This window comes from Pyrus communis, chromosome 12 (genome assembly GCF_963583255.1).
Source record: "Pyrus communis chromosome 12, drPyrComm1.1, whole genome shotgun sequence".
NCBI classification, from domain to species: Eukaryota; Viridiplantae; Streptophyta; class Magnoliopsida; order Rosales; family Rosaceae; genus Pyrus; species Pyrus communis.
This window is the reverse complement of record NC_084814.1, coordinates 22,715,753-22,740,057: the sequence shown is the minus strand read 5'-3', so window position 1 is coordinate 22,740,057 and position 24,305 is coordinate 22,715,753. Positions and strand designations below refer to the sequence as shown.

At 38.2% G+C, this 24,305-nt stretch overlaps 4 protein-coding genes across 4 annotated transcripts; 1 reads left to right on the top strand and 3 right to left on the bottom strand.

Moving 5' to 3' along the window:
* Positions 1-987: 987 nt before the first annotated feature.
* On the top strand, positions 988-7,377 carry LOC137710433 (DDT domain-containing protein DDR4-like). Its single transcript, XM_068449450.1, has 12 exons — positions 988-1,560; positions 1,664-1,774; positions 3,047-3,133; positions 3,237-3,274; positions 3,356-3,437; positions 3,917-4,023; positions 4,188-4,344; positions 4,664-4,756; positions 4,920-5,043; positions 5,623-5,665; positions 5,796-5,993; positions 6,097-7,377. The coding sequence occupies exons 1-12, from the start codon at positions 1,165-1,167 to the stop codon at positions 6,836-6,838; spliced, it is 2,178 nt and encodes a 725-aa protein (XP_068305551.1). The 5' UTR covers positions 988-1,164; the 3' UTR covers positions 6,839-7,377.
* A 1,771-nt stretch (positions 7,378-9,148) lies between these two features.
* LOC137710434 (AAA-ATPase ASD, mitochondrial-like) lies at positions 9,149-11,219 on the bottom strand. The gene has a single exon (XM_068449451.1). It carries the CDS (start codon positions 11,062-11,064, stop codon positions 9,454-9,456), a length of 1,611 nt encoding a protein of 536 aa, XP_068305552.1. The 5' UTR covers positions 11,065-11,219; the 3' UTR covers positions 9,149-9,453.
* Positions 11,220-15,202: 3,983 nt separating this feature from the next.
* Positions 15,203-18,216, bottom strand: LOC137710190 (transcription initiation factor IIB-like). The gene is made up of 4 exons (XM_068449137.1): positions 17,838-18,216; positions 16,558-16,582; positions 15,633-15,762; positions 15,203-15,531 (listed from the first exon to the last, which is right to left on the bottom strand). The coding sequence occupies exons 1-4, from the start codon at positions 18,197-18,199 to the stop codon at positions 15,401-15,403; spliced, it is 648 nt and encodes a 215-aa protein (XP_068305238.1). The 5' UTR covers positions 18,200-18,216; the 3' UTR covers positions 15,203-15,400.
* Positions 18,217-19,345: 1,129 nt separating this feature from the next.
* On the bottom strand, positions 19,346-22,848 carry LOC137710800 (hydroxyproline O-galactosyltransferase GALT6-like). Its single transcript, XM_068449931.1, has 7 exons — positions 21,647-22,848; positions 20,998-21,230; positions 20,629-20,919; positions 20,402-20,530; positions 20,134-20,307; positions 19,788-19,895; positions 19,346-19,687 (listed from the first exon to the last, which is right to left on the bottom strand). The coding sequence occupies exons 1-7, from the start codon at positions 22,455-22,457 to the stop codon at positions 19,478-19,480; spliced, it is 1,956 nt and encodes a 651-aa protein (XP_068306032.1). The 5' UTR covers positions 22,458-22,848; the 3' UTR covers positions 19,346-19,477.
* Between the last annotated feature and the right edge of the window lie 1,457 nt (positions 22,849-24,305).

Below are 24,305 nucleotides of genomic sequence, written 5' to 3'. Positions count from 1 at the left end.
GAAAATTGACTTTGGAATTTAAGGGAATGGTTTGTGTTAATATGTGATGAAAGTGATTGAAGTATATTAATTATGATTAATAATGAAGTTAAAGAAACAATTGTGCACAAAAATTAGAGGAAAAGAAGCTTAGCTTTTTTTTAAAATAATGACCAAATCATTTATATTTTTGGATTTTAAAAAATAGAGCCGTAATATTTTTCAATTTGACTAAATCAGAAAGTTAGTATATGGAATACGCGTTAGTGAACACTTAATTATTATCCTAATAATAATTTAGTGTGTAATTTTAATCATCATAATAATTAATTTATAATATATATTCACTTCAATTGTTCATCTCTGGCTTGGCGTTCCTTTATCTATTTCTTATACTAAAAAATGTAGAAAAGGACAATTGAAAATAAAAGAAAATAAAAAACACAAATAAATAAAATAATGTAAAAACAGGAAAGGGTGAAGGTCCGCAGTTCAATAACTGATGGATTATCACATCACTTTATTCTTTTACCTTAAATAGGGGTTTTTATTTTTTTATTTTTTATTTTTATGCCAATTACACAAATTCTACTAAAAAAAACTTTACGCAATAATCAAAATATATTTTTGATGAAGTGGTCTTTTTATTCTAAATTAACTCAAATACTATAAAAAAAAAAATCGAACAAGTGTGTAAAGAGACGGATATCTTTCATGCCGTTAACTCTGAATTCACATTTAACTTAATTTTCTAAATTGAGTTTAATTTGTGTAACATTATTCATTTTATATAATCCCCTTCTCCCTTTCTTTTCGGATTAAGCACAAATATTTAAGTTCATTAATTAATCAATTAATTAAAATGATCATTACTCTATATTATAATAAATTTAAAATTAATATTCACAAATTTTTAATTTAAGGATAAAAAATTTAATGAAGCTACACCCAATTAACTCAAAAATAATAAACCCAGAGTGATATGTGAATGGTGGTTTGGACTTTGGAGCTTTTGGTCCCTGCTCCTCCATGCCCTTCTTCTTCTCTCTCCTCTCTCCTCTGTGTTTCTCACTCTAAAATTCCAAAAACGAAATTAACCCACAAACCCTAACCCGCAATGTTGCCGATCCTCTGCATGTAATCTCATCCTAAACCCTCTCTCTCTGCTCGATCTCCTCAAAAACCATGTCTCTGGAATCTTCACTTCCTCCGATCCCAGCCGTCCGATCCTCGCCGGAGCCCCAGCAGCAAGAACAACCTCCTCAGAACGACAACAAGGCATCGGCCCCGGTCCCGGCCCCCACGCCTCCCTTGTCCAGGAGCAACCGCCCCTCCCGCGCCTGCACCATACGCGCCGCCGCTCGGATACAGCAGCAGCAGAACCACCCAGCCGAGAAACGGCGAGCCGTCAGCAAAAAGGAACAGCAGCAGCAGCAGAGAGACGACGAGCGATCGTCTCCGCAATGCAGCAGCGCCAGCAAGATTGTGACGCCGCTGGTGGAACCTCCCCCGCCCTCGCTATTGCCTCGCTGGACCCTCCGCTCTATGTGGGAATTGGCTTCCGTACTCAATTTTTTGCACGTAAGCTCTCGAAAGCTTCGATTTTTTCCTTTTTAGGGTTTTGTGGTTGGTTTCATGGTGTTTTAGGGCTTATGTGCTTTCCTTTCTGTTCTGTATTTCTCAGGTTTATCGGCCGCTGCTGAACATTTCGGCTGAGTTCTCGGCGGACGAGTTGGAGACGGCTTTGATCACACCCAACGATACTTTGAGTGACATTCACATTCCATTGTTGAAGGTTGGTCGAAAACACTTGCAACTTTGTGCATTGTTAGTTTTCATTAGTTCATATTTGGTATAAAGCTTGTAACTTTTTATGTTTTATTGCTTAAAAGTTCGGAAGCATTCCTCCGTGTAAATCCGTTAGCAGTCTATCAGAGTTGTTATAGCTTGATTCATAGTGGAAAACTTCGCCTGTGCATAGGATTTAGGTTCCTTTTAAAAGGCAGATAGGGTTTTCAAAATGGCAGATAGGAATGAAAACAGCTTCTTTCTTGGTGGTGATATGTTTTTCTTTCTAACTGTTATCGGATGTTCCCGGAGGGATGGTTTTCTAAATGTTAACGACCACAATCTGTGGTCTGAAGAACCCTGGCCCAAAATGGCCTCAATACTTGAGCTCTTGTGTTTGCAAACACTTTTAAAGTTCAAGAAATAGATGTAAAAGAAGAGTTTGGAGGTTTCTATTAGGCACTTGCAGCACATTTATGGTGCGATTGGGTTGGTTTGCAGCAGTGCAAGAGACCTGTGTCATATCATATAATTTGGAATAATATATGTTTTTGTCTTTTCGGTGGCTTTTGAGACATGACCTTTGAGTGGAATCTTGTCTAAATTTCTGCAGAAGACATGTCCTATGCGAGGACTAGTATTGTAGCCAAGCCTCTTCCAAAGACCAGTGTGGTTTGACAAGTCAATTAAATCTTTCAAAGCCATTACCCCAATAGAATAGAGTTGATTATGTGACTCCTTTTACTTCTCCTATCTTACACCGTCTTTGCTATTAATTCTTTGTTAATCATGCCTTCTTTAATTCTCTCATCTGTTTTGCTCTGTATACTTGAATTTAATTGCTAACTCACACCAGTGCATAGCCCCTGCTATTTCTGTCATGGTAGAGGACCAGAATCATGGTTACAAGTTTATTGATTATATATTTCTTATTGTCCACCTACTGTTCCCGATTTAATTGAACTTTTTAGAACATGTCAATACTCCTGGAAAAGGAAGGATCCCTTGTGATATTTCTAAAGATTTAATTTTTTTCTTTTGTCATTTTCATGTATAAAATCCTTGTAAGTCTGGAACTTTAAGTTTTTCCATTTTACTGTATAAATGTGGATGTTTTAAGTCATATTCTAGTGAATGGATTATAAAATGTCCCCTTGTAATTTTAATGTTATATTACCCATGGAATGCTCATGCTTCTGGGAATTTAGTGTTATGTTGATAGTTTGTCAATGCAACTGCTACTGGATTGCCCCTGAATTTTAATTGGTTTATTCAACAGGCAATTCCTCCTATTACGAGAATGGCACTCACACGTGATACTTGGGTCACTGTTTTATGCAGAAAGCTGAGAGACTGGTGGCATTGGGTAATTGTACTCGTATAATTAGTTTTTGGCAATATTTTGGCTAGAGCCAACTTGTTTTGTAGTTCTGCAGAATCATATTAACTAATTTGGATGTCTATTGCAGGTTGCAGAGGGGGATCTACCCATTATTGCTTCACATGGGTGAGCAATCATGTGTATTTGTTTACTCTAGCGTATGAATTTTTTTCATTTATAACATGTCACATCATGCTAATTTGATAGGGCGGAGATTGAGGCATATAAAACACTTGATCCTGGGGTCCGTGTGGTCATCTTGAAAGCACTTTGTGATATTCGTGTTGAGGTATTGTTATCGTTAATTGATTTAAACAGCATTGCTTTTCTGTAAAACTTAATGTAGAATCCATTGAATATTATTAGTAACCTTTTTGGTCCATTGCCTAAGCAATATGATAGTATGTACGCCCACACTCTAAATATTAACCATTCTTTAAAATTGAAATGGAAAATCTATTGGAGTCCCAATTCTCTCTCTCTCTCTCTCTAAACTCTAAATATTAACCGTTTTAAAAATTGAAATGGAAATCTATTGGAGACCCAATGCTCTCTCTCTCTCTCTCTCTCTCTCTCTCTCTCTCTCTCTCTCTCTCTCTCTCTCCCTCCCTCTCCCTTTTTTCTTTTCAGAATTGGGTCTTAGAATGTATGACATGGAGATCATGTTTTTGAACTAGAAAATTAATTTGGTATTACCTACTTCCCGGATCATGTGTCTATGCTTTTGTTAGTTTACCAGAAGGATTAAATCTGAGTGATGTATTGTAGCAAGAAGATATTCGGAACTATATTGACAACTCACTGAAGCATGGAGTTCAACTTTCAGCATTTCGCAAAGAACGTATTGGAGGTGATTCACAAGGAATCTCTTACTGGTAATATAATGAAGTTTCTTATCATATCCGTTTTAGCTTACCTTTGTTTGGTTCATATGACATGTCCATCAAATATGCTTTCCATTGTGGAGGGTTTATGAGTAAAATGTAAATTGAACTGTTGTGTTGAGTGTTTATATACTGGGTGTTTGTGGATGCTGCAGGTATGAAGATGATCCAATAATTGGTTATCGGTTATATCGGGAGATAAGGAAGGTTGATATGAAGAAAGTGAAAGGAAAAGGTTCCAATGTCCTTCCCAGTGCATCATATCAGTGGGAAACAGTCGCAACTAATTTCGATGAATTCCTAGATGTTTCTGTAAGATACTAAATTTCTTTGCCCATCTTTTTGTGTTACTGTGCTCTGTATTAGTATTGCCTTGCAAAACTTTTAGGGTTGGCGTCTGAGTTAGTTTTCATATTCAAATGTTTTTTGGATCCGGAGCCTCTGAAACCAATACTGTTGAGGAAACGGATGCATATGCACAGACATTGAAACAAATAATGATTAAGAAATAGCTAGATTTATTGGATCCTATCTCCTGTGTATGGGAGATAACTTATTCAAGAAAAGTGCATTATTATTACTCTGGATGAATTTTTTGCTGCTCCAAATTTAAAAGCATTTGCTGTTGCAGGAGAAACTTTTCTCGAGTAAGAATAGAACAGAGGCTTCGCTAGGAAAGAAGTTGAAAGGAGACATGCTTGCAGAGATTGAGAAGGTTCACAAGGTATGCAATAGTGATAGTTGACCAACCTTTTAACCTTGTTGGGTTTATATGTCTTGTATGTGGTTGAAGAATAATTTTCATATATCTGCTGAGAGAATTACCATTTTTTTTTTGGGGTTTGTTTCTGTAGCAAGAATTTTATCTCATGTACTTTTATTTGCAGAGGAAAGAGAGGTTGCTGAAGAAGCAACACAGACAAGCTCTCCTCCTTGATAATTTTTTGACGGTGGATGGGCTTGGTCCAGGGCGCTCTCTTCGTGACAGAAAACCTGTAACCTACACATTTGGTAAGGAGACAAACTTCTACACTTTGTTTTCGTTCTCCGGATAACAGTTGCTCTGGTTAAAAGCCCTAGTGATTCTTGTACTAGCCACAATAGAGGATTTAACCATTGAGATCTTGGGGGTCGTTCTGTTGCATATTGAATAACTTGATGCAGGTTATTGTTTAAAATAATAATATTAATACAATAACTAGATGCAGGTTATTGTTTCAAATTATAACAATAGAAGTGTGGCTGTTGGTGAGGCTTCATCTTGTGGTGGTTGTGTTTTTTGGATTAAGATCAACTGATCAGATTAATGCGTTATCAAATGTGGTCTAGTAATACGAAATCCTAATGGATTGCTTGAGCAATATCCCTTGGTTACTCTTGAGAAATGTCCCTTGAATTTTATATATGAGTTTTTTTTTTTTTTTTTTTTTTGAGGAAATTTCCGAGTTTTACATAAATGCTCTGGAGTTAATTGTAACTTTGGGAAGTAGAGGATGGCCATGTCAGGGCAGGATGTTAATACTTACTGTTATTATTCCCATCTGTCGATGGATATATGGAATCTGATTGTTGTGTCAAATAATTTTGCAGATGATTATGACCGGTCCATCAATGAGGCAATCAAAGTAACCAAGTATGGATTTCATACTTCTCTCTCTCTCTCTCTCTCTCTCTCTCACACACACACACACACACACACACACATGTTTTTTCATACCAATATATAGTCCTTTTGACTTATTTTTATTGTTCTTCTGTGTCAGAAAGAAACAGCCATCTCCGGACCCTTTACAGAAACGAGAGGTTGTTGGGAGGCCTGAAGCTTCTAGTAATGGTAAATGGAGTGCTGCTACAAATTCCTATGAACATGTGGGATTTAGTGCTGCATCGCCTAAATCACCTGATTATGATGACGACGATTATGACGAAGAAGATGACAAATCTGAACAATTGGATCGAAGGTGAGCAATTTTCTTCTTTTTCTTCTTCTTTAAATGTTTGTCTTCAGTATTCTTTAAATCCTTGAACTGCTTTTGTAGACTGATTTTTATTTGTTACATGTAGCAATCGGCGAAGACAGAGGCCCCAACGGTATTCTGCGAAAGAATTTGTTGAAGCAGTTTCAGATAATGACGCAGACTTTGACAGTGATGATGATATAGTTGGTGAGGCTATATATGATGAGGAATACTTAAAGAAACGTAAAGAGAGAAGAAAGTTTTCTAGTAGTTCCGAAGGAGATGAGGAGTATCATTTTGAGGAAGAAAATGCTGAAGAAGAGGAAGAAGAGGAAATGGAAGATTCCGCTAGTGCCAGCGAGGATAGTGAAGAACCCCGAAAATTGAAGAAGTTGCCAGGCCGTACTAGGAGGGAAGCTAAATTGAGATCGGTTGATGAGCTCCAGTCAGGTCTGAGACGCAGTAAGAGGGCCACCAGAAATCGTATTGATTATCGACAATATGAGTTCTCAGAGTCAGAACCAGAGCCTATGAAACCTGAGAAATCAAATGCATCAGATGAACATTATGATGCCAGTGAGAACGGGGATTATTCAATGGAAAGTCAAGAATCAGATGGTAATATTGAGGACCAAGAAATGAAAGTTGATCAGGCTGTTGAAAATTATCCTGAGACAACAGTTGAGAAAGAGCAAAACCAGCCACCTGAAAAACCAAATAGCCCAGGGAAAGAGGAAGTCGAAGGTGTACAAAAAAGACGTTTCCTCGACCTCAACGAGCTAGCCCCTGGTTCAGGTTTTGATGATGGTCCAAACACATTAATGAAAGATGATGCGGATGATTTGTGATGTGAGGCTTCCTCCTCTGCTGGATAGCAAAGGTGTGTTTTGCAAGGAAGCCTGAGTGTACGATTGTAAAATTCATAAATTTTGTGCGCTATGCCCATGGAGAAAGTTGCGGCCAGAGTTCTCCTAGGCGTATTTAAGCAGCAACAACCTTGGTTCGAGATTTGCAACAGGGTAGTGACATGATGCAGAGAGGTATGTAGATTAGGTAGTCATTTTTTTAGTATGTGAACGTCCAAGGAAACCTATGGAGCTAGGACCGGTGAATGGAAGTTGTTTGGGAGTTGCTTAGTTCATCCGATCAATGTACAATAACCCTCAGGTAATACTGTAACTGAAAGATTTGGCCTCAGATGTTAAAAGTCGAAAGCCCTTGTAGTTTTAGTATTATGATTCTCTCTCGGGCTCATGTATCCCTTGATATAATGATTCGCCGTATGAGTTCGAGAGCATATTAGGGTTGGCTGTGTTGTAATGGAACCATCCTCCCTCCCTTAGAAGGTAACTGCTCTTATCTTGTATTCAGATTGGCTTATTTCTTATTTGTCATTTCATTTACCGGAAATTTTAGATTTCTTAGCTTTTTCTCGGCACAGTTTCAAGTCGTCAAAAGCATGGTGACATTTTCGGAGTCCTTTTAGGGAGCCCGGGAGTGCATTATGCACGCCGGGGCTCCCACACTCGAGTTTATGAATGGAGCTATATTTGATAGTACGTTTGGAGCATAGATTTTGTTCTATGGTGTGGTTTAGTTTAGGGATACAAATAGTGAGTTTAGAGAAATTATCGCCGTGATAAGGTTTGATTAATGTTTAGACGTAACAAATGAAGATGGTTTCTTTCTTTTCTGATAAGGTGAAATACTAAAAATTGTGATAATTTTTTACCGTTTGATGAAATTTGGAAGGTTCAAATCTTTTGATCCGGTGGTATTGGTGGAAGAGATCCGGCAATAATCTCTCTCCAAAATCCATAAGCCAAAGCAAAAGCCAGCTCTTTCTTTGAATCCTCTGTTCCTAATTTCCAATGATGGTAAAGAAAATATCCATCATGTCACACATTAAATAATGAGGCATACTATTTTCAAGTAAAAAACTGTCCGATGCCCTATCACCCATCACAAAAGCAGCCTAAAATGTAAAAGCACCATCCACAAACAACAAAAATGATATTTTGGAGGCAAAAGTATAGTGTTATGACACTTGCGGATCGAACCGTATTTTTAACACTAAAAACTCTTTCTTGGTGATGGGTTCCGAGTGCTTTCATCCATGTGATGGATTGGACTAAACTTTTGTGTCACAACCCAGCAAGTCAGTGAGATTGGAAAACGACTTCGATTGTTGCATTATTAATACAAAATGTCACAATAATAATGTGTTCGGACTGTATAAGTCATTTTATAAAAATAAGATCTTAGTTTAGTGTGGAGTGGATGAGTATTGCGAGAGAAAGTGGTGTAGTTGCGTGGCCACTGCGTAAAGTTGCTTAAGTATCTTTCGAAATGGATGAGTTTTGAGTTCACTTTCTTTTGGAGTATGAAAGTGAAACAAGAAAATCCAAAGAGTAACAATCATCAAGCACCATGGGAACAACTCCACATAAACTCACGTGGTCTTTTGTCCTTTCACCTAAAGCCATTCATTAGGCCTTTGGTACTAAAACTAAGCTCACTCTTCCGACGTTCAAGCTGAGTTTTCAATAGTTCGGATTACTGGATAGTTCGGTTTTATATCCATTAGATTGATAATTAAGTAAAAATTCAATTTTCTCAGTTCAATTCTGATCATTTACTTTTCGTACTATTGAGTAGTCCGGCCTATTGAAGAAAATTTGGAATGGTAGTATTCCAAACTAAATATATATTATCATGAATCTGATTTTTCTATTTAGTTATGAGTGATTGATTTAAAATACCGCCTCATTACTGTCTCATTTTACGAAAGTCTTTCAACATTAATGAAAAATACAAGTTGCGTCCAAATCATAGCTAGAATGATTTTCGTTACCCACAATGCTTCCAGAAAATTTGGTATGAACTCTAAAAAGCTTATGGTGAAGGAAAATGCAACAAAAATAGGTCTCGTGATGGTTCTCGTACAACTTCACATACATTTTTATATAAAAAAAAATTAATACAACTTTACATACATAACCGATTAAGAATCGGAGTTTGCTTGTATTTTTCCAAACGTTGACTGTGAATTTGAATCGCACACTTGAACGATAACCAAACTAGTGATAGACCCATTGACAAGTTTAGTGTTTTGCTACATACATATACTTGTAATTATAAATTCATACTAATGGGAGTCAAAACGTGTTCCAGCACTCATATAAATTTTATATTATTGTTAACCAAAAGAACTTTAAGCTTAGTTGACATATTAAACTCAAAAACCACCAAATAATCACCCAGCATTGGATCCTTTCCAAGGCAAAGCCTCGGGATCTTCCTGACCCATTAACACGGATTATTGGATTTTGATTCAATGGCTACAATTATTATAACTTTAGAGGGATTTCCTATTTATAACCATTGGATCAAAATCCAACGGTCTATATTATTGGGTCAAGAGGATCCCGAGGATTTGCCTCAGAGAGGATCCAATTCCTAATCACCCACTTGCCCAAGTTGCCCTAATTTCGTCGGCAACCAAAACGCTCTTGCTTTCAACCTCTTTGTTTCCTCCTCCCTCCTCGGCCTCCTCCGCCGCCACCTCCGCCTTGTTTGTATCAACCTCTTTGATCTCTTCATCTTTTTTCTTTGCACCTTCCTCCATCGCTTCCTCAAGAGCTTGGATAAAATTCAAAAGACATTTCTCCGGATTATCACTTGGTGATTTTGGCATGAGATTCTCAGCAACGTCGGCCGGGGTCATTTTCGTCACTCCCATCAGCTTTTCTATCTCCTCAAACATCTCGTGCCTCTCAATCCTCAAGTAATTCTTGGCCAAAACCCTAAACCCATCAAAAGTACAGTAAGAAAGCTCAATGTGTTTGTCCATTCTACCCCTCCGAATCAATGCAGGATCAAGCTTCTCAACATAATTAGTAGTAAAAACAACCACCCTCTCACCTCCGCATGCAGACCATAACCCATCGATGAAGTTCAACAGCCCAGAAAGCGTCACCTTGCTGCCGCCGTACCCTTCCTCTTTCGCCTCTTTAACCCGCTCCTTCCCGGCTCCGCTACCCTTCACCTCCTCCTCCGAAAAACCCTTCTCCGCCGCCCCCCGCTTCTTCCTCTGCCCTGTCAAATCAAGCGAACAGTCGATGTCCTCAATCACAATAATACTCTTACTCGTGGTCTCAATCAATAGCTTCCTCAGCTCCGTATTGTCCTTCACCGCCGTGAGCTCCAAGTCATAAATATCGTACCCCAACAGATTCGCCATCGCGGCGATCATCGTAGACTTCCCTGTCCCCGGAGGACCGTACAGCAAGTAACCCCTCTTCCAAGCTTTCCCAATTCTTGCATAAAAGTCCTTGCTTTTGCTGAAAGTCACCAGATCTTCGATGATCTCCTTCTTCTTCTCCGGATCCAACGCCATTGTCTCGAACGTTGCCGGGTGTTCGAACACAATGTGGCTCCACATCGTCTGCTTGTAGCTCGGCCATTTGTACCCCGGACTATTTGTGTACAGCTTCCTCTGCCGATTTCTAACCCGGATCTCCTTCCCTTCATTAACGACATGGTTTAAATAGTCCGCCGTGATTATGTCCCGGTACTTTTTGTGAAAAGTCAGCTTGTAAAATCGCTTCTCCTGCTCGGGATAATAGGCCATGGACATAGATCTCCCGGCGGGGGACACGGATTTTGACAGAACCCACCAGACTTTTGCTCCACGGAAGTCGTCCGTCACTCTTTCGTACTCGTCCATGCTGAGGACGAGGTTGCTGCTGTCCTTCACCATCTCCGCCTTGAGCCGCTTGGCGCTCTTGGAGGTGTTGGAGCTGAGGTAGGCCTCCACGGCGGAGTAGGCCTCGCTCCGCTTGAGGCGGTCGCCGGTGAACTCGTGGATGGAGATTTTGATGTAGGGGTAGAAGTAGCCGGTGATTCTGTGGGAGTATCGCTCCAGAAAACGGCGCAGCTCGTACGGACAGTACTGGCGGATGATTGCCCAGATGAACATGAAGCTAGCTAGGGTTGAACCCATTGTTGCCAACATCTGCTGGCTCATCATTGTTGGTGGCAACATTTCTGCGCTTGCTCTCGGGTTTGACATATAATAATATGTATATATAGGTGTATATATAGGTCTAGGTAGTGGGATGGCACTGTCTAGAGTTTCACTGGCTAAAGGCTGCACCTTTTCTTCATTTGTTTTTGTGTTTGATGATTAGAACGGGGACTGTGAATACAAGGGGTAGGTAGATAATGCGATGAGGATGATGGAGGATTAGAACGACCTCTACTTTTGACGATTACATTGATGGTGGGTCTACGTGGAGTCTGCTTTGCACATAAAATTTTAAACTTTTCAACCGATTGAATAAATCGAACGAAAACAACATTTAAATAAAATAACAGTATTTGGGAAACTAAAAGAGTGTTTTTATCATTTCTACAAATTCTAAAAGTGCAGAAATTGCATGGGAGCTGACTAATCCAAGAGCCAAAATGAGTCAATTATTGGACACGTGTTGTGCAATAAGACGCTCACATGAAAAAAGTGAGTCTCATTCGAGAGAAATTTTTTAATATGCTTGAAATTTGAACACATATATTATATGTTATTATTAAATGCATGAACACTTAAAAAATTTGATACATATAAGTAAAATTTGATCTAAATAGTTGATCTGTCTAGTACTTTTCTAAATAAATAAAAAAATACTGAGATATAAAAGAAGCCAGAGGTGTGGGGCCATTGTTGTGCGAAGGAAATTGTGTGTGTCCCGCACGTTCAGAAAATTAGCGTGGGATATTTGGAAATTTTTTGTTGTAACCAGAATATGATTAGTATTTGGAAATTTTTTGTTGTAATTAGAATATGAGTAGTACATTACGTGTTTTTATATAAATTATAAGAAATTTTATTTGTTAAGTTATTAATTTTTTAACACATATATTTTATAATTTATCTAATAACATATGATATACACTCATAATGAAAAATCTCTCGAATATTTGAAACCAACGGCTGCAAAAGTAATGGGCCCCGTCTTATGGCCAGTTTTTTGTGCTGTCTGAGTCTCCACCAAGTAAAAGTGTTGACTCTTCCGGCGAGCCCGTGTTTGCCTGTTTGACTGTTTGGTTGAGTGGTTTTAATGGCTGGAAGAGCATCCTCGGATTCACTTTACGGGGACTGTAGAGATTTTTACATTTTAATCGTCGTATATTGTGTAATTAGTTTTTGTCAGATATTATTTATATTTAATTTTAAATAAAAAAAATCAAACAATTTCTAATTATATAATACACGATAAATAACTAAAATATAAAAATCCTTATGATCTTCACAAAATGAATCAGGATGGAACCTAATTCCTTAATGGCCGAAAGGAATATCAGAGTGACTTTGATGAATTGTTTATGAAATAAAATGAGAAAAATAAGATTAAGACGGTTAGAAAAGCTGGTCAGAACAGTTAATTTGCTTTACATGTTGTACATTGTATGCCATCAATCAATGAACGTCTTTTAACTGTTGTTAAATGGATAATACTTGGGGAATTGGATTCTCTTCGAGGCAAAGCCTCGAGATCCTGCTAATCGAACAATATGGAAACCGCTACAAATAGAGAGTTCCCCTAAAGTTATAATAATTGTAGTCGTTGGATTAAAATTCAACGATCCGTGTTATTCGGTCAGGAGGATCCCGAGGCAAAACCTCGGGAATGATCAAATTCCCTTGCATTGCATCTTCGAGATTGAGCTTTCGTCAAATATGTGTATTGATAACGAATCTTATATTGATGAGAGAGATTTTGCATGTGTTTGTAAGTACTTGGGTTACTTTAACTTTTTCATGATAACAGGACAGGTTGTCCTACGTATAATCCCAACGGCTACACGTGCTCCACATCATCCAAGTTGTGTTGTCCACTTGTTAGATTTAAAAATTCGTCACATGTGAGAGAGTCTGTTGAAAATAAATCACACATTGATGAGCGCTCTAAAAAGAGCAACCTCTTGGTGCATTTTGAGTCATTCTAGCCTTTCGTACTCTACTCGTTTGGAAATCTTACCCTCCTCTTCTTATACTGCACTCGTATTCTACTCACAATTAATCGCTTCTTTTACTCGGACAACGTTAAACAATCGTGGCATAGTTGTTAGGTAAATTACCTACACTAGTACAAGTTTTGTAAATAAATGACAATGTTTGCCATCGTTTGTTTCGGAATCTAACCGTAGGGACAAAAGTAATGAGTTAGTCAATTCATAAATAACGAAATTGATGAGTTTGAAATATAACAAACTAAACCGATAAGTTCATAAAACATAAAGGACCATTATGATAAAATCCGTTTTTTTTCTCAGCAACAATTTGAGGCTAACTATATTTCACACTCTTGAAGCTTGGGGTGGTTTTCAAACAGGCCGTGAAGTTTTAGTTTTCTTATTTTACACCATAAGGTATTAAAATTGTACAAATTTATGCATTTGATTAGATTGATTGTTTGACCCTTTATAGATTAAAATGATTACCTAGTTAGCGTGTGATCTTTATATAAGTTGACGTATAAGCCATATTTCTACCACATTAATAAAAAAGATCGCCAATTTAATAGAAGATTAGATTTCCTCTTCATCGGCATCTAACATGAATCTTGATGCATACGAAGAGGAAGATAGCCATGAAGATTATCTTCCTAACATACGGGAAGACACTGAAGAAGAAGTTGTTGATGTATTGCCCTCAATTCCTTTTGTGCCATTGCTGAATGAAGCACATATGAGCTCGTTTGGAAATGTTTTTCTATTATTAAAAGCGTTTTTGGTAAAAATATTTTTGAAACCAATCCTTAATAAATGCAAGTGAATCATGGAAAAACACTTAAAGTTCTTCCTGTAAGAAGTACAAAAATCTTCAAGTACTTTTGAAACTCACAAATATTCTATAAAAGCACTTTTAGTCATTTAAAAAGTATTTTGAAACAAGTCTATGCCAGTGCTTGTGAATTCTTTGTGAAATAGTGTGACATAGCTTAGATATTTACAAGCGATATTATAAAATAATATAAATTACGGATTAATATTTTTTGGGATTCCAAAATGATCTCCTCTCTTTTATCTTCTCTAATCTTGCCTTTGGAATTAAGAGAAGGCCAATGTAACGCTCACCAATTACTTGTTTTACAAGACAACCAAATATTTGATCAAGCCCTTTGTGGATTTATGTGGCCATGGATTTGCTTTACATGTTTCGTGGTCGTGCAGTGCAGTACATGAAGAGGGACATAACCCTGTGCACATTTGGAAACATGGCTCCATGCATTTGGGTTGACGATGTTAGATGTTATCAAGCAAAATCAATTTTCGTAAAAGCTGACAGTCATTCACGCAAACATTGACAACCATCCTAAAGTACAGAGGTCTAAGCATACATATCAATGTCTAGTTGGCCTCCCCCATCTCCGACCAAAAAACTAGGCAATATTGTTTCCCAGCACCTTGGACCCTGCAATTGTTAGGCAAACTCAACATGTTTGCTCGAATATTGAGCTCCAAATCTCGTGTCTGTCCTTGACCCCAAACAAAGGAAGTTCTCTTGTGTCTGTCTGCGCTAGCCTTTTCTTCTCGATTTTTCTTTTTTCTCGACAATTCGAATGCAGTTATAATACTCCGTGACTTTAATTGCCTCCAATATTAATGGATTAAATTTAAGTAATAATAACATATGATCTGTTTATATACATCTCACTAGTTCATTTCACAACTGCACAAAAAATATCTAGGAGCATTTGTTAAGACCTCACATGGCGAATGGCGATTTGTTGAGGAAAAAGCAGACGACAAAGGATCTCAGTCACAAATCAATCACTCGTGTGGAAACATTGCATGTATTTGTAACGTATAATAACTCACAAGGGAACAAAATCACCAAATCTGGTTAAATACGAGAAATTTTTCAGTGTGACAATCACATTAAGTGTTATGGTTAAGGATAACATGTTACTTTGCAACCGTCATGCTATAGCAATGCATCTCGGTTTTAAAATTACAATAAATTACTACAGCCATGGAGAAAAATCAGTAAAATAAAGACACTTATTTGAAACTGTATTTACTTTTACAGTTTCACCATATGTCTTGAAGTCTGAAAGAGGCAGAGGAAGCAAAAAGAGAGAACTGCAAATCTTCCAGTCATGAAATAAGCAATCAAATAATTTGGACCCTAATTTGGGCAGCTAGATACTAATGAAGGAAAACCCTAATTCATTCTACTTACAACGAAATAAAAGAATTCGAAAAATAAAAAGCTAAAAAAAAAACAAGAATTCCTAAACGCTTCATAAAACTTTAAGATTATAAATACTACACTTCCTGATGCTGCACATTATTGATTGCTAATTGTTCCTACTTAGTTTAACTATGATCATCACCTTCAATTTCTAGGGCTGCAGATTCTTGACACATTCCTCGTTGGCAAACCAGTTCGGTATTATTCTTGCCAGATGAGGATGCAGGTCTCTGTAGGAATTCTTGATCGTCCCTTCAGCAACTCGAGTAGCAACAGAGATATCTGCAACAAAACAAAATTAATACAGGCTTTCCCAAGAGAATAATCAATAGGTCACATAGATTCCTAACCTTTAAAAACACAAACATGCTCTTCTCTTCTACCTTTCACAGTACGAGGCTTATTTTCTTGTCTACAGGCAATGTAGAGGCAAGCAGCCACAATTGCATCTTGATTTCGCCCTCGGAGAGGTTTTTGATCTTCTACCTTCTTGTATATTTCATTGGCTCGATCCTGGTAGTCAGAATAATACAAACATAAAGATTACCCATGTGAAACAGAAGGTTTTCGTCAAATAAAGATTAATTTTTACTAGAGTTAAACCCCTAATAATAAGTTGACACAAATCTGTGAGATCACATAATAATTCTACATCGAGAAATTATACATAAAAAACACAGAAAAAATTGCAACTTCATCGAATGCTTCAGATACCAAGTTGCCAACTAAAAACTAATGACCGAGTACAAACTACATACGAGGAATTGTGCGCAATTGATTTCAAAACAAGGTCCTCAGACATTCACAAAGAGGTGACAGGTCATTAAACCACGAAAATGGTAAAACTTAAATGCAGATACACTCCATCGATTCAAAACGAAAATGAAACTTTTCATCATACAAAATTAATATAATTACATGAAGGAATTAGCTTTATATGTACTGCAATTACTAAAATGCAGGATAGGGCTAAGGGTTGACAAGGGAAAATTTGATGAAATGGCGGGACAAAAACGATAGCTTTTCCTTCAACTTATATCGTAAATCGCTATAAGAGTTGCTACTTTTCGTTGTTTCAACTCATCAACTAGCCTCAACCGATCGTAAACTGAAAGAACAAACCATTCATTACTTAACATCCTTAGTCATTAGCTACAAATTGAGAACATAAAAACGCAGTGACCAAAATTGAAATCAAGGTTAACAAACGGTGACCAAAACTGTATTTTACAGATTTCCAGTTGAAAGTAAGACAATTAACAAAAACAAAACACAAAGAAAATGATGCTGAAATATTAACTGATATACCTTTATGGTTGTAACAAGTCCCAACCTGCAGTGAAAACCCACCAAAATGCATCAGATCATGTTCCAATTGACAGCCAGAAGCGCAAGTGCCTTCTGAAAGCCAAAAATGATCAATGTTTGCTAGAGAAACTTAAAGAAATTGTCGCTCATAGAAGCACTTTCTGAGGAAGCACGCTCCATGCTCTGATGTTCCTTGAGAAAGCAAAGTACTTTTTCACAAAAACTCGGATTTAAAAAAAAAAAAAAAATTAAAAATCAACATGAGCAAACTTTAACGAAAAATCACATTTTTTTCATTACAAAGTCAATTCTGATATTATTCACTTTATCTTTTACTTTGTCCGGAACGTTAAAACCCAAAGTTTTCAAACTCTTTTCATTAGTTTCCTTATAATAAAAAACTTTTACTAGAATCGCTTTTGTAATTTGAACCCAAATATTTTTTGGAGAAGCAATTATACGTGGATCCACTGTTGATGACATGATAATGATGTTGGAATCCCCGATGTGTGGAAATTCACGTGTGACCCATAAGTGGGGTCTCACGTGCGGGGGAGTGTTGGAATCCCCAGTCCCACATCGGACAGAGGGAGAAGAAAAGAGTGCTTTAAATAGAAATACCCCTCTCTAACTAACATCGAGGCCTTTTGTGATAAAACCCCACACCTGAGGATTGTGCAGGTGGTTAAGTGGGGACAGTATCGGTGTTGTTGGAGTGGGCCCTCGGCCCGTCGACCTGAAAATTTCTACATGGTATCAAAGCCAGAAGACGGGCCCGTACTGCCACGTGATTGGGTGGGTCCCCGTTGGCCCCGCGTGATTGTCCACGTAGGCCAAAGATGCCACGTGTTTGGGTGGGTCCCCATTGGCCCCACGTGATTGGGTGAGTCCCGACATGGCTCCACGTGGTTGCCGATGTGTGGAAATTCACGTGTGACCCATAAGTGGGGTCTCACGTGCAGGGGAGTGTTGGAATCCCCGATGTGTGGAAATTCACGTGAGACCCCTCTCTAACTAACATCGAGGCCTTTTGTGATAAAACCCCACACCTGAGGATTGTGCAGGTGGTTAAGTGGGGACAGTATCGGTGTTGTTGGAGTGGGCCCTCGGCCCGTCGACCTGAAAATTTCTACAAATGATGCAATGCTTTTTGAAAATACGATCATAATAAAAAAGTTTCTTCCTTTTTCCTTTCACTTTCCCAGCAACCAAACAAATACAAATTAAGTTAATTAACAAAAACAAGTGAAATTAGAGCATGCAAAGCAAGAAAACCAAACCTGTCGGCCATCACGGCGATTGCACCGAAGATGTCGAGAAGATGACGGTCAGGATTAGACGCGCGTCCCTGCCACTTCCCGACGGAGGATGGCAAGGCTTCAGAGGAGGCGCCGCCGCCGTTTTTGGGCCTGACGATGACGGTAGAAAGCCCAGCTTCTGACAAAAGCGGGTTAACGGGTCCGCCAACACGGTTCGGGTCGTTGTAGTTAGAGTCGTCGGCGAAGGAGCGCCACTCGGCTGTCTCTTCGACGGAGTGTGCCTCCAGTATGAGGCCGCACTCGGAGCATATCGCGTCGCCCGCTCTGTGGTCGAAGACAACCTCCGTCAGACTGTTACAGTCGCGGCAAAACGTGTCCGACATAACTCTACCAAAGTAATGTTATTATTTTTTTTCGGATTTTTTAAGGATTTTTGCTTTGTCGGATCGTCTCAGACCGTTATGATTTTTTTTTTTTTTGTTTACAGTGAAACTGTAAATCTTGCGAGCGGTAAGGGAGGGTTTTTATAGACGTTTGGAGGGGGAGGAGGAGGAGGAGGAGGGAGGGGTGATATGGTAATTTTAGATGGATAAGCTTTTATTTAAAAAAAATTTGCAAGTTTATCCAACCAATTTAATGCTTGTATAGGGTCGGTTCAATGAACAAATTAGCTGGAATAACGTGACATACGATGTAGTGTTATGTATTTAATTGAATTATAAAACGTCAAATAACCTAATGCACGTGATGTTATTTTTATAGCCTTGTAACACGATATTGGCATGTCAAATCGTGTTTCACGCTAACATGAGTGGTGTTATAATATAATAAAGAAGAGGGAAGAGGGCTGCCAGTTGCCCGTGATAGTTCAGATTCCTTAGTAAATGTTCATTAAAGGTAAGATCATTAAAACCTGCGGCAAAAGTAACGGCATTCCTAGATTTCTATTTATTTCTTAGGAAAACTAAAGAAATAGGTTTGAAAACTTTGAATTTTAATGATAAAGATAAAATAAATGGTAAAGTAAATAGTACAAGATTGACTTTTTATTGAAAAAAATGTAGTTTTTCGTTAAAATGAATTAAAATTCCCTTATTTCTTCTATTAGTAAATTGAATAGAGAATCAAATAAAATATGGACGCGGCGCAGGTGGCCTTGTAATAACTAGTGGAGAGCAGTGTTGTTCTTGCACCACGACTTAAATTCGAACTTTGTCGACATCATAATCAAACATTTAATCAAACAAATTTATCGTTTGACAAAAACAAAATATGGACGTATAAAACCTTACTGTTTCAATATTTGGCGTCACTGGTTATACGCGATTATATTTTTGTCTCTCCTCGGATGACTAGTCCTCTTCTAAAGTGATTAGTCATGGTTGTACACAAACAGAATTCCCTACACGCACCTCCGGTCGAACTCGATCTCGACCTCTTCGTCACCATCGTCGTCTTCCTCCCGAAAGCCCGGAACATCGGGTCAAGAAAACGAAGAAACTACGACCAGTAACAACTAACAACGAAAGAATAAGGAAACGCAATTCCTATTTATACCGGCAATTTCTGTATGTACAGGGACCAGATCATCTGGTGCTATAACTGCAAAAAAACTTACATGTCCTAGAATCTAGAGATGGGGTCATGAAATACCAGAAATACTATCTCATGCTGCAGCACTGAGGCCGTCCCAGCCGTTTCAATTTGTCCCACATGCAGATCATCTGTCTCGGAGACTGGTAATGGGCGGTGTAATAATCTTCGACGCACCCGAATTGGCAGAACTTCAAGCTGTGCACGTACTTGACTGGTTTTGCGCTGTTGAATTTCTCAACCCACATTCCCATGCTCACATCTTCCATCTTAAACAACTGCACAAAGATCAGATTGCTTAGAATCAACCACCCATTACATGAGCATACCAGTGTAGGTGTGTGCGTGAAGGGCAGAGAGGGCGTGGATGTTACTTACCCTTAATTTACGACTTTCAAACTCGGATACTATGAAGTTTGCAATGTCAGATGACAAGATGTAACCTGGCCCGTTTGCATAGGGTGGATAGTCTTCTTCTGGCCACTCCTGAAACAAGAAAACAGAGAACAAATGGCAATGAACACTAATATAGAAAACAAGCGTCAGCAGAAAACAATGCAAGAAACTGAACATAGTACAACATCGACAACCTTTAACAAGATTTCAACAAAATAAAGATTCTTACAAGTCAATATCACAGACTATAAATCTGAAATAATTGAAACATGATCAACATTCTTCAACACATGCCAAAGGATATCAGAAACAATAAGTTCGTTCATACCTCATATGTCACAGCCCATTTACCATAGCGCAGAGGCTTATGGTAGTAATTTATGTTCCCCATATACAAGCTCTTTCCCTCTGGTACTTTATATGCCTCTTTGATAACGGCATCCACTCTAATAAATGTGTCGTCATCACACTTCATAATGTACTTAGCAGCCATCCTATGAGCCTGAAACAGAAGCAACAGCATTATAAGAAAACTATTTCCAGGGGAATACTTAACAGTATCAAATCTTCATTTATGTGTTTGTTCCACAACTCACCCCATATTCGCAGATGGCAACAGTTTTCAATACGACCAAGTCATAGTTATCCATGTAAGGCACTATAACGATATCGCCAAAAAACTCTGCTTCTTTCTTCAGCTCAACATTCACTTCCTTTTTAGCATGCTGTCCGAGTATCAACAGAAAAGATTGTAAGTCCCCCACTTAAAAACTGTGCATCAACCAACTACAAATATTCTAGTGTTATTATTGCCATTGCTTACCAATGCAACAAAGAAACGTGCTACCACTTTTGACGATCTGATAAGATTGTGCTGCATCCAAGACTTCCTTACTGCCATCCTCTCGGCAAAATGGTTGCCTGCAGAAAGGATACCAATGAAGAGTTCAACACCTCCATCAGGAAGAGGCGGGGCCTGCCATTTGGTTGACATCTCAAGATGCTTCTGTGGAGCAAAACTAGGATGGGATGAGGGCAAAGAAGCGGCAAATACCGATTGCACATCAACATCCCCACTCAGAGACAGCCCGGTGGCATCCTCAAGAGAAAATCCCTGTCAACATCACAACAAAACTCTTAGCAAAGAATCCTTAATCATCACGAGGTCAAGAGGTAGCAGAATATTACTCACCATATGATAAGGAAAAGAGGTGACATGCCTCCCGTCAACATTAACATGATAACCCTCCAAGCCAGCAGTAAGAGTTAAAACAAACAATTTCTTCTCTGCAAAGGGGTATGGCCAGTCGACAGGCACCTTTTTAGTTCTGCCTACTAACCTGATCAACCACCATGTTGCCTTGGTCTCCACTGGGTGACTATTGTCATCACGAATCCATTTCTCGCACTTCACCTGACCATCAACTAAAACCAGTCTAAAGAATTACACAACTTGGTGGACCACATTTAGAAGGATGAATGAACTCTGGAAATAAGGAGAATCATAACAATCGAAGCAAGATAATGAGCCAACACCAACTGCCAAAACAACGAATTTCTTCCTGAATAGGAAAACGAAAATCTTATAGTTTTTGTACTTCTGCCACATATTATCAATGAGCAATTATCAACTCAAACACATTTTGAAGTTTGAACATCGACACTGCATTCTGCACATCGAACTGGCACAATACCACAATTTAAAGAAATCCAACTACTGTTTTTATTCCCATTCCAGTACTAGCTTACTTGCAATGCTCCAATTTCAATGAATGTTAAAAGCTCAAAACAGAAACCAATGTACCAAACTAGCATAAACAGAACAATTCATAATCACTCACCAGTTTCTTCATCAGCCTTAGATTTCCAGCCCTCGCATCGAAGCGCCGAGCCCCACTGCATCCTGTAACAAGTGTTGAGTTCAATCACAGGCCTTCCACTCCAATCCCCCGTCAACCTTGGATTGAAATGCAAAAGCCTCGGTGGCTCCTCACCCTCCACAGTCTTCAATCCCAGCAACTCCACCTTAAACTGCGATACCATCGACGACTCACCGTCCCTCACCAGGGCAATGTTGGGCTGAAATTCCTGGTGCGCCGCCCTCGGCCTCCCCACCAGCGTTATGTGCGAACCCAACGTCAGCCCACACGGCAGCACCATCACCCTCCCCTGTGCTGAAAACTCTGACCCAGATACCGAAATTGAATGCTTGCACGCCTCCGATCGGTTCCCCACCTTTTCAGCATCAATCTGCACCTTCCCAGACATCACCTCGTCCCAGAACTTCCTCCCCACCTCCCAAGCAACCTTCGCCGGCTTATAAAGCTCCGAATCAATAGTTTTCGGGTCAAATACCAAACCCGAAACGAAATCGAATTCTCTGGGTGGCCGACTCTGAGTCGGCTGGTACGAGTTCAGCGAAACTTGCTCAAAAGGGCGACTTGGGGCATCCTTTTCCTCCACCTCCTTGCTACTTAGCCTGTTGGGTCGAGATAATGAGTCCGGCGAGACTGTACTGGTTTTGAACACGAAGGGAATTTCAAACGTGACTAAAAGTAGATACAGAAGTCCGACAGCTATCAGAATCTGAATCAATCTTTTCCTGTTGAGAGAGAAGGAGGTGTCCAATCTGTCCAATTTGGCCCTCCTCATCCCCAATTTCGTAAAAATACAAAACCCTAGAATTTCCCGGCAAGCAAACCGCTTCCCAATCGAAGAGAAGAAACCAAGAAACGAAAATTTGAATTATGGGTTTTACGAAAAAATGAAACTTGAATTCTGGGTTTTGCAAAAAATCGAGTCTTTGATTCGAACTTGTAGTCCGCAACTTAAACGCACAGACGCGTCAAGAAATTTAAAAGAAAAAAAACGAACTTGAATCCAATCCAGGTCGGTGATGCGAGCTTTTTCCTGGAAGATGAGGGAAATTTGGGTTTAGGATTTTTCGTTTTTGTTTTCTCTCAAATTCAAATGGAAATTTGAAAGAAATGAACTTGAAAACGAAGTGGAATTGAAAGAACGGAAATTTGAAGAGACGCTTATATTGGATTGGAGCGGAAATTATTGAATAAATTGTTATAAGAGTTTGTGGTGGGGTTGGGATCTGGTAATCAAACGCTACCCGCCACTTCGCCGTTGTGTGCGAGGCAGGAGACGAGAATTTACTGCAGTTACTATATGGTAACTTTTAGTGTTTTACTGTGAGTAAATTCTATTTCTATCTTGTTGAGTAATTATCTGCAATTAAATAACAGTTGGCAAAAACAAATCTATAATATAGGGGTGAAGAAAAATCACGGCGGATCCCGATCAAGATCACAAATTCGGACTTTTGGAATTTGATCAAAATTATTATAATTTTTAAAGTGAGCTCCTATTTGTAGTCGTTGAATCAAATTTCAAAAACCCGAATTGTGACGTTGGTGGATTAGATGGAAGGGATCCGGGAGGGATCCCTTCCAAAATTCACTGCAGGTTAACTGTGTAGATTATACCTAAAATTAAGAATGCTCGGCTTCTGAAAGAAGAGCAGCTAAAAAACCAATTAAGACACGTGTCCGAATAATTAAAATTGAAAACTATGATTGAAACTTTGTCCATTTGTGATTAGGTTTCAGCAATATTTGTCATTATTCTTTCAGTAGCGAAACATTCTTCTAAAATCTCAAATCCAAACATAATTGTTTTTGCAAGCGATTGTTATTGCATGTCCATTCCTATGATTATCGGATGAAGGCATGGAAAAATGATCACCAAAAAATATTATTAAATCGTATTAAAAAGTGAAAAAAAAAAAAAAAAAAACCGTCTATGTACTGATATTTCCATATTTTATTTGTGTAATAGTAAAAAATAAAAAATACTTGTCATGAGAAGCAGAACCTTAGTTTTGGATTTAGCTTAGTTTCTCTTTCACCCTTCAACTCATTCACTCCCATCTTTACGTGTAATTAAATAAAATGATAATATTAAGGAGATTAAATTGAAAAATAAAATTTTGAAAACTAAAAAACATGAAAATTGATGATTAATTTATTTATTTAAACGTTGATAAACGTGTTTATTTTTATTGGTAACACATCATTTAGTTTACAAATTTAATCTCTAAATTAGTCTCTCTAGTATTATTCTAAATAAAATAGAAACAATAATCCACGGTCCACAAACATATTTAAAGATAAAAACAATATTATAAGATTATAGTCAGAAGATGGGTGGAAAGAAAACAGAAAAACAACCGTTGCAAACTTTTAAGAAAACAGAATACATGAGCTGATGGTTAAATTTTTTTTTTTAATTAATAAAGAAGTTTAATTATCAACCATCGTATATAATGTTATTTATAAAAGAAGGTCTATAAATATTTTGTTCATTGTCTTATTTAGCACCGTAATAAGTATAAATTTAAACTCATCAATTAATAATAATAAGGATGATGAGCATTTACTAATATTACTTGAAAAATAAATTAGATTAGATTAATAAAGTGGGAATATTCTG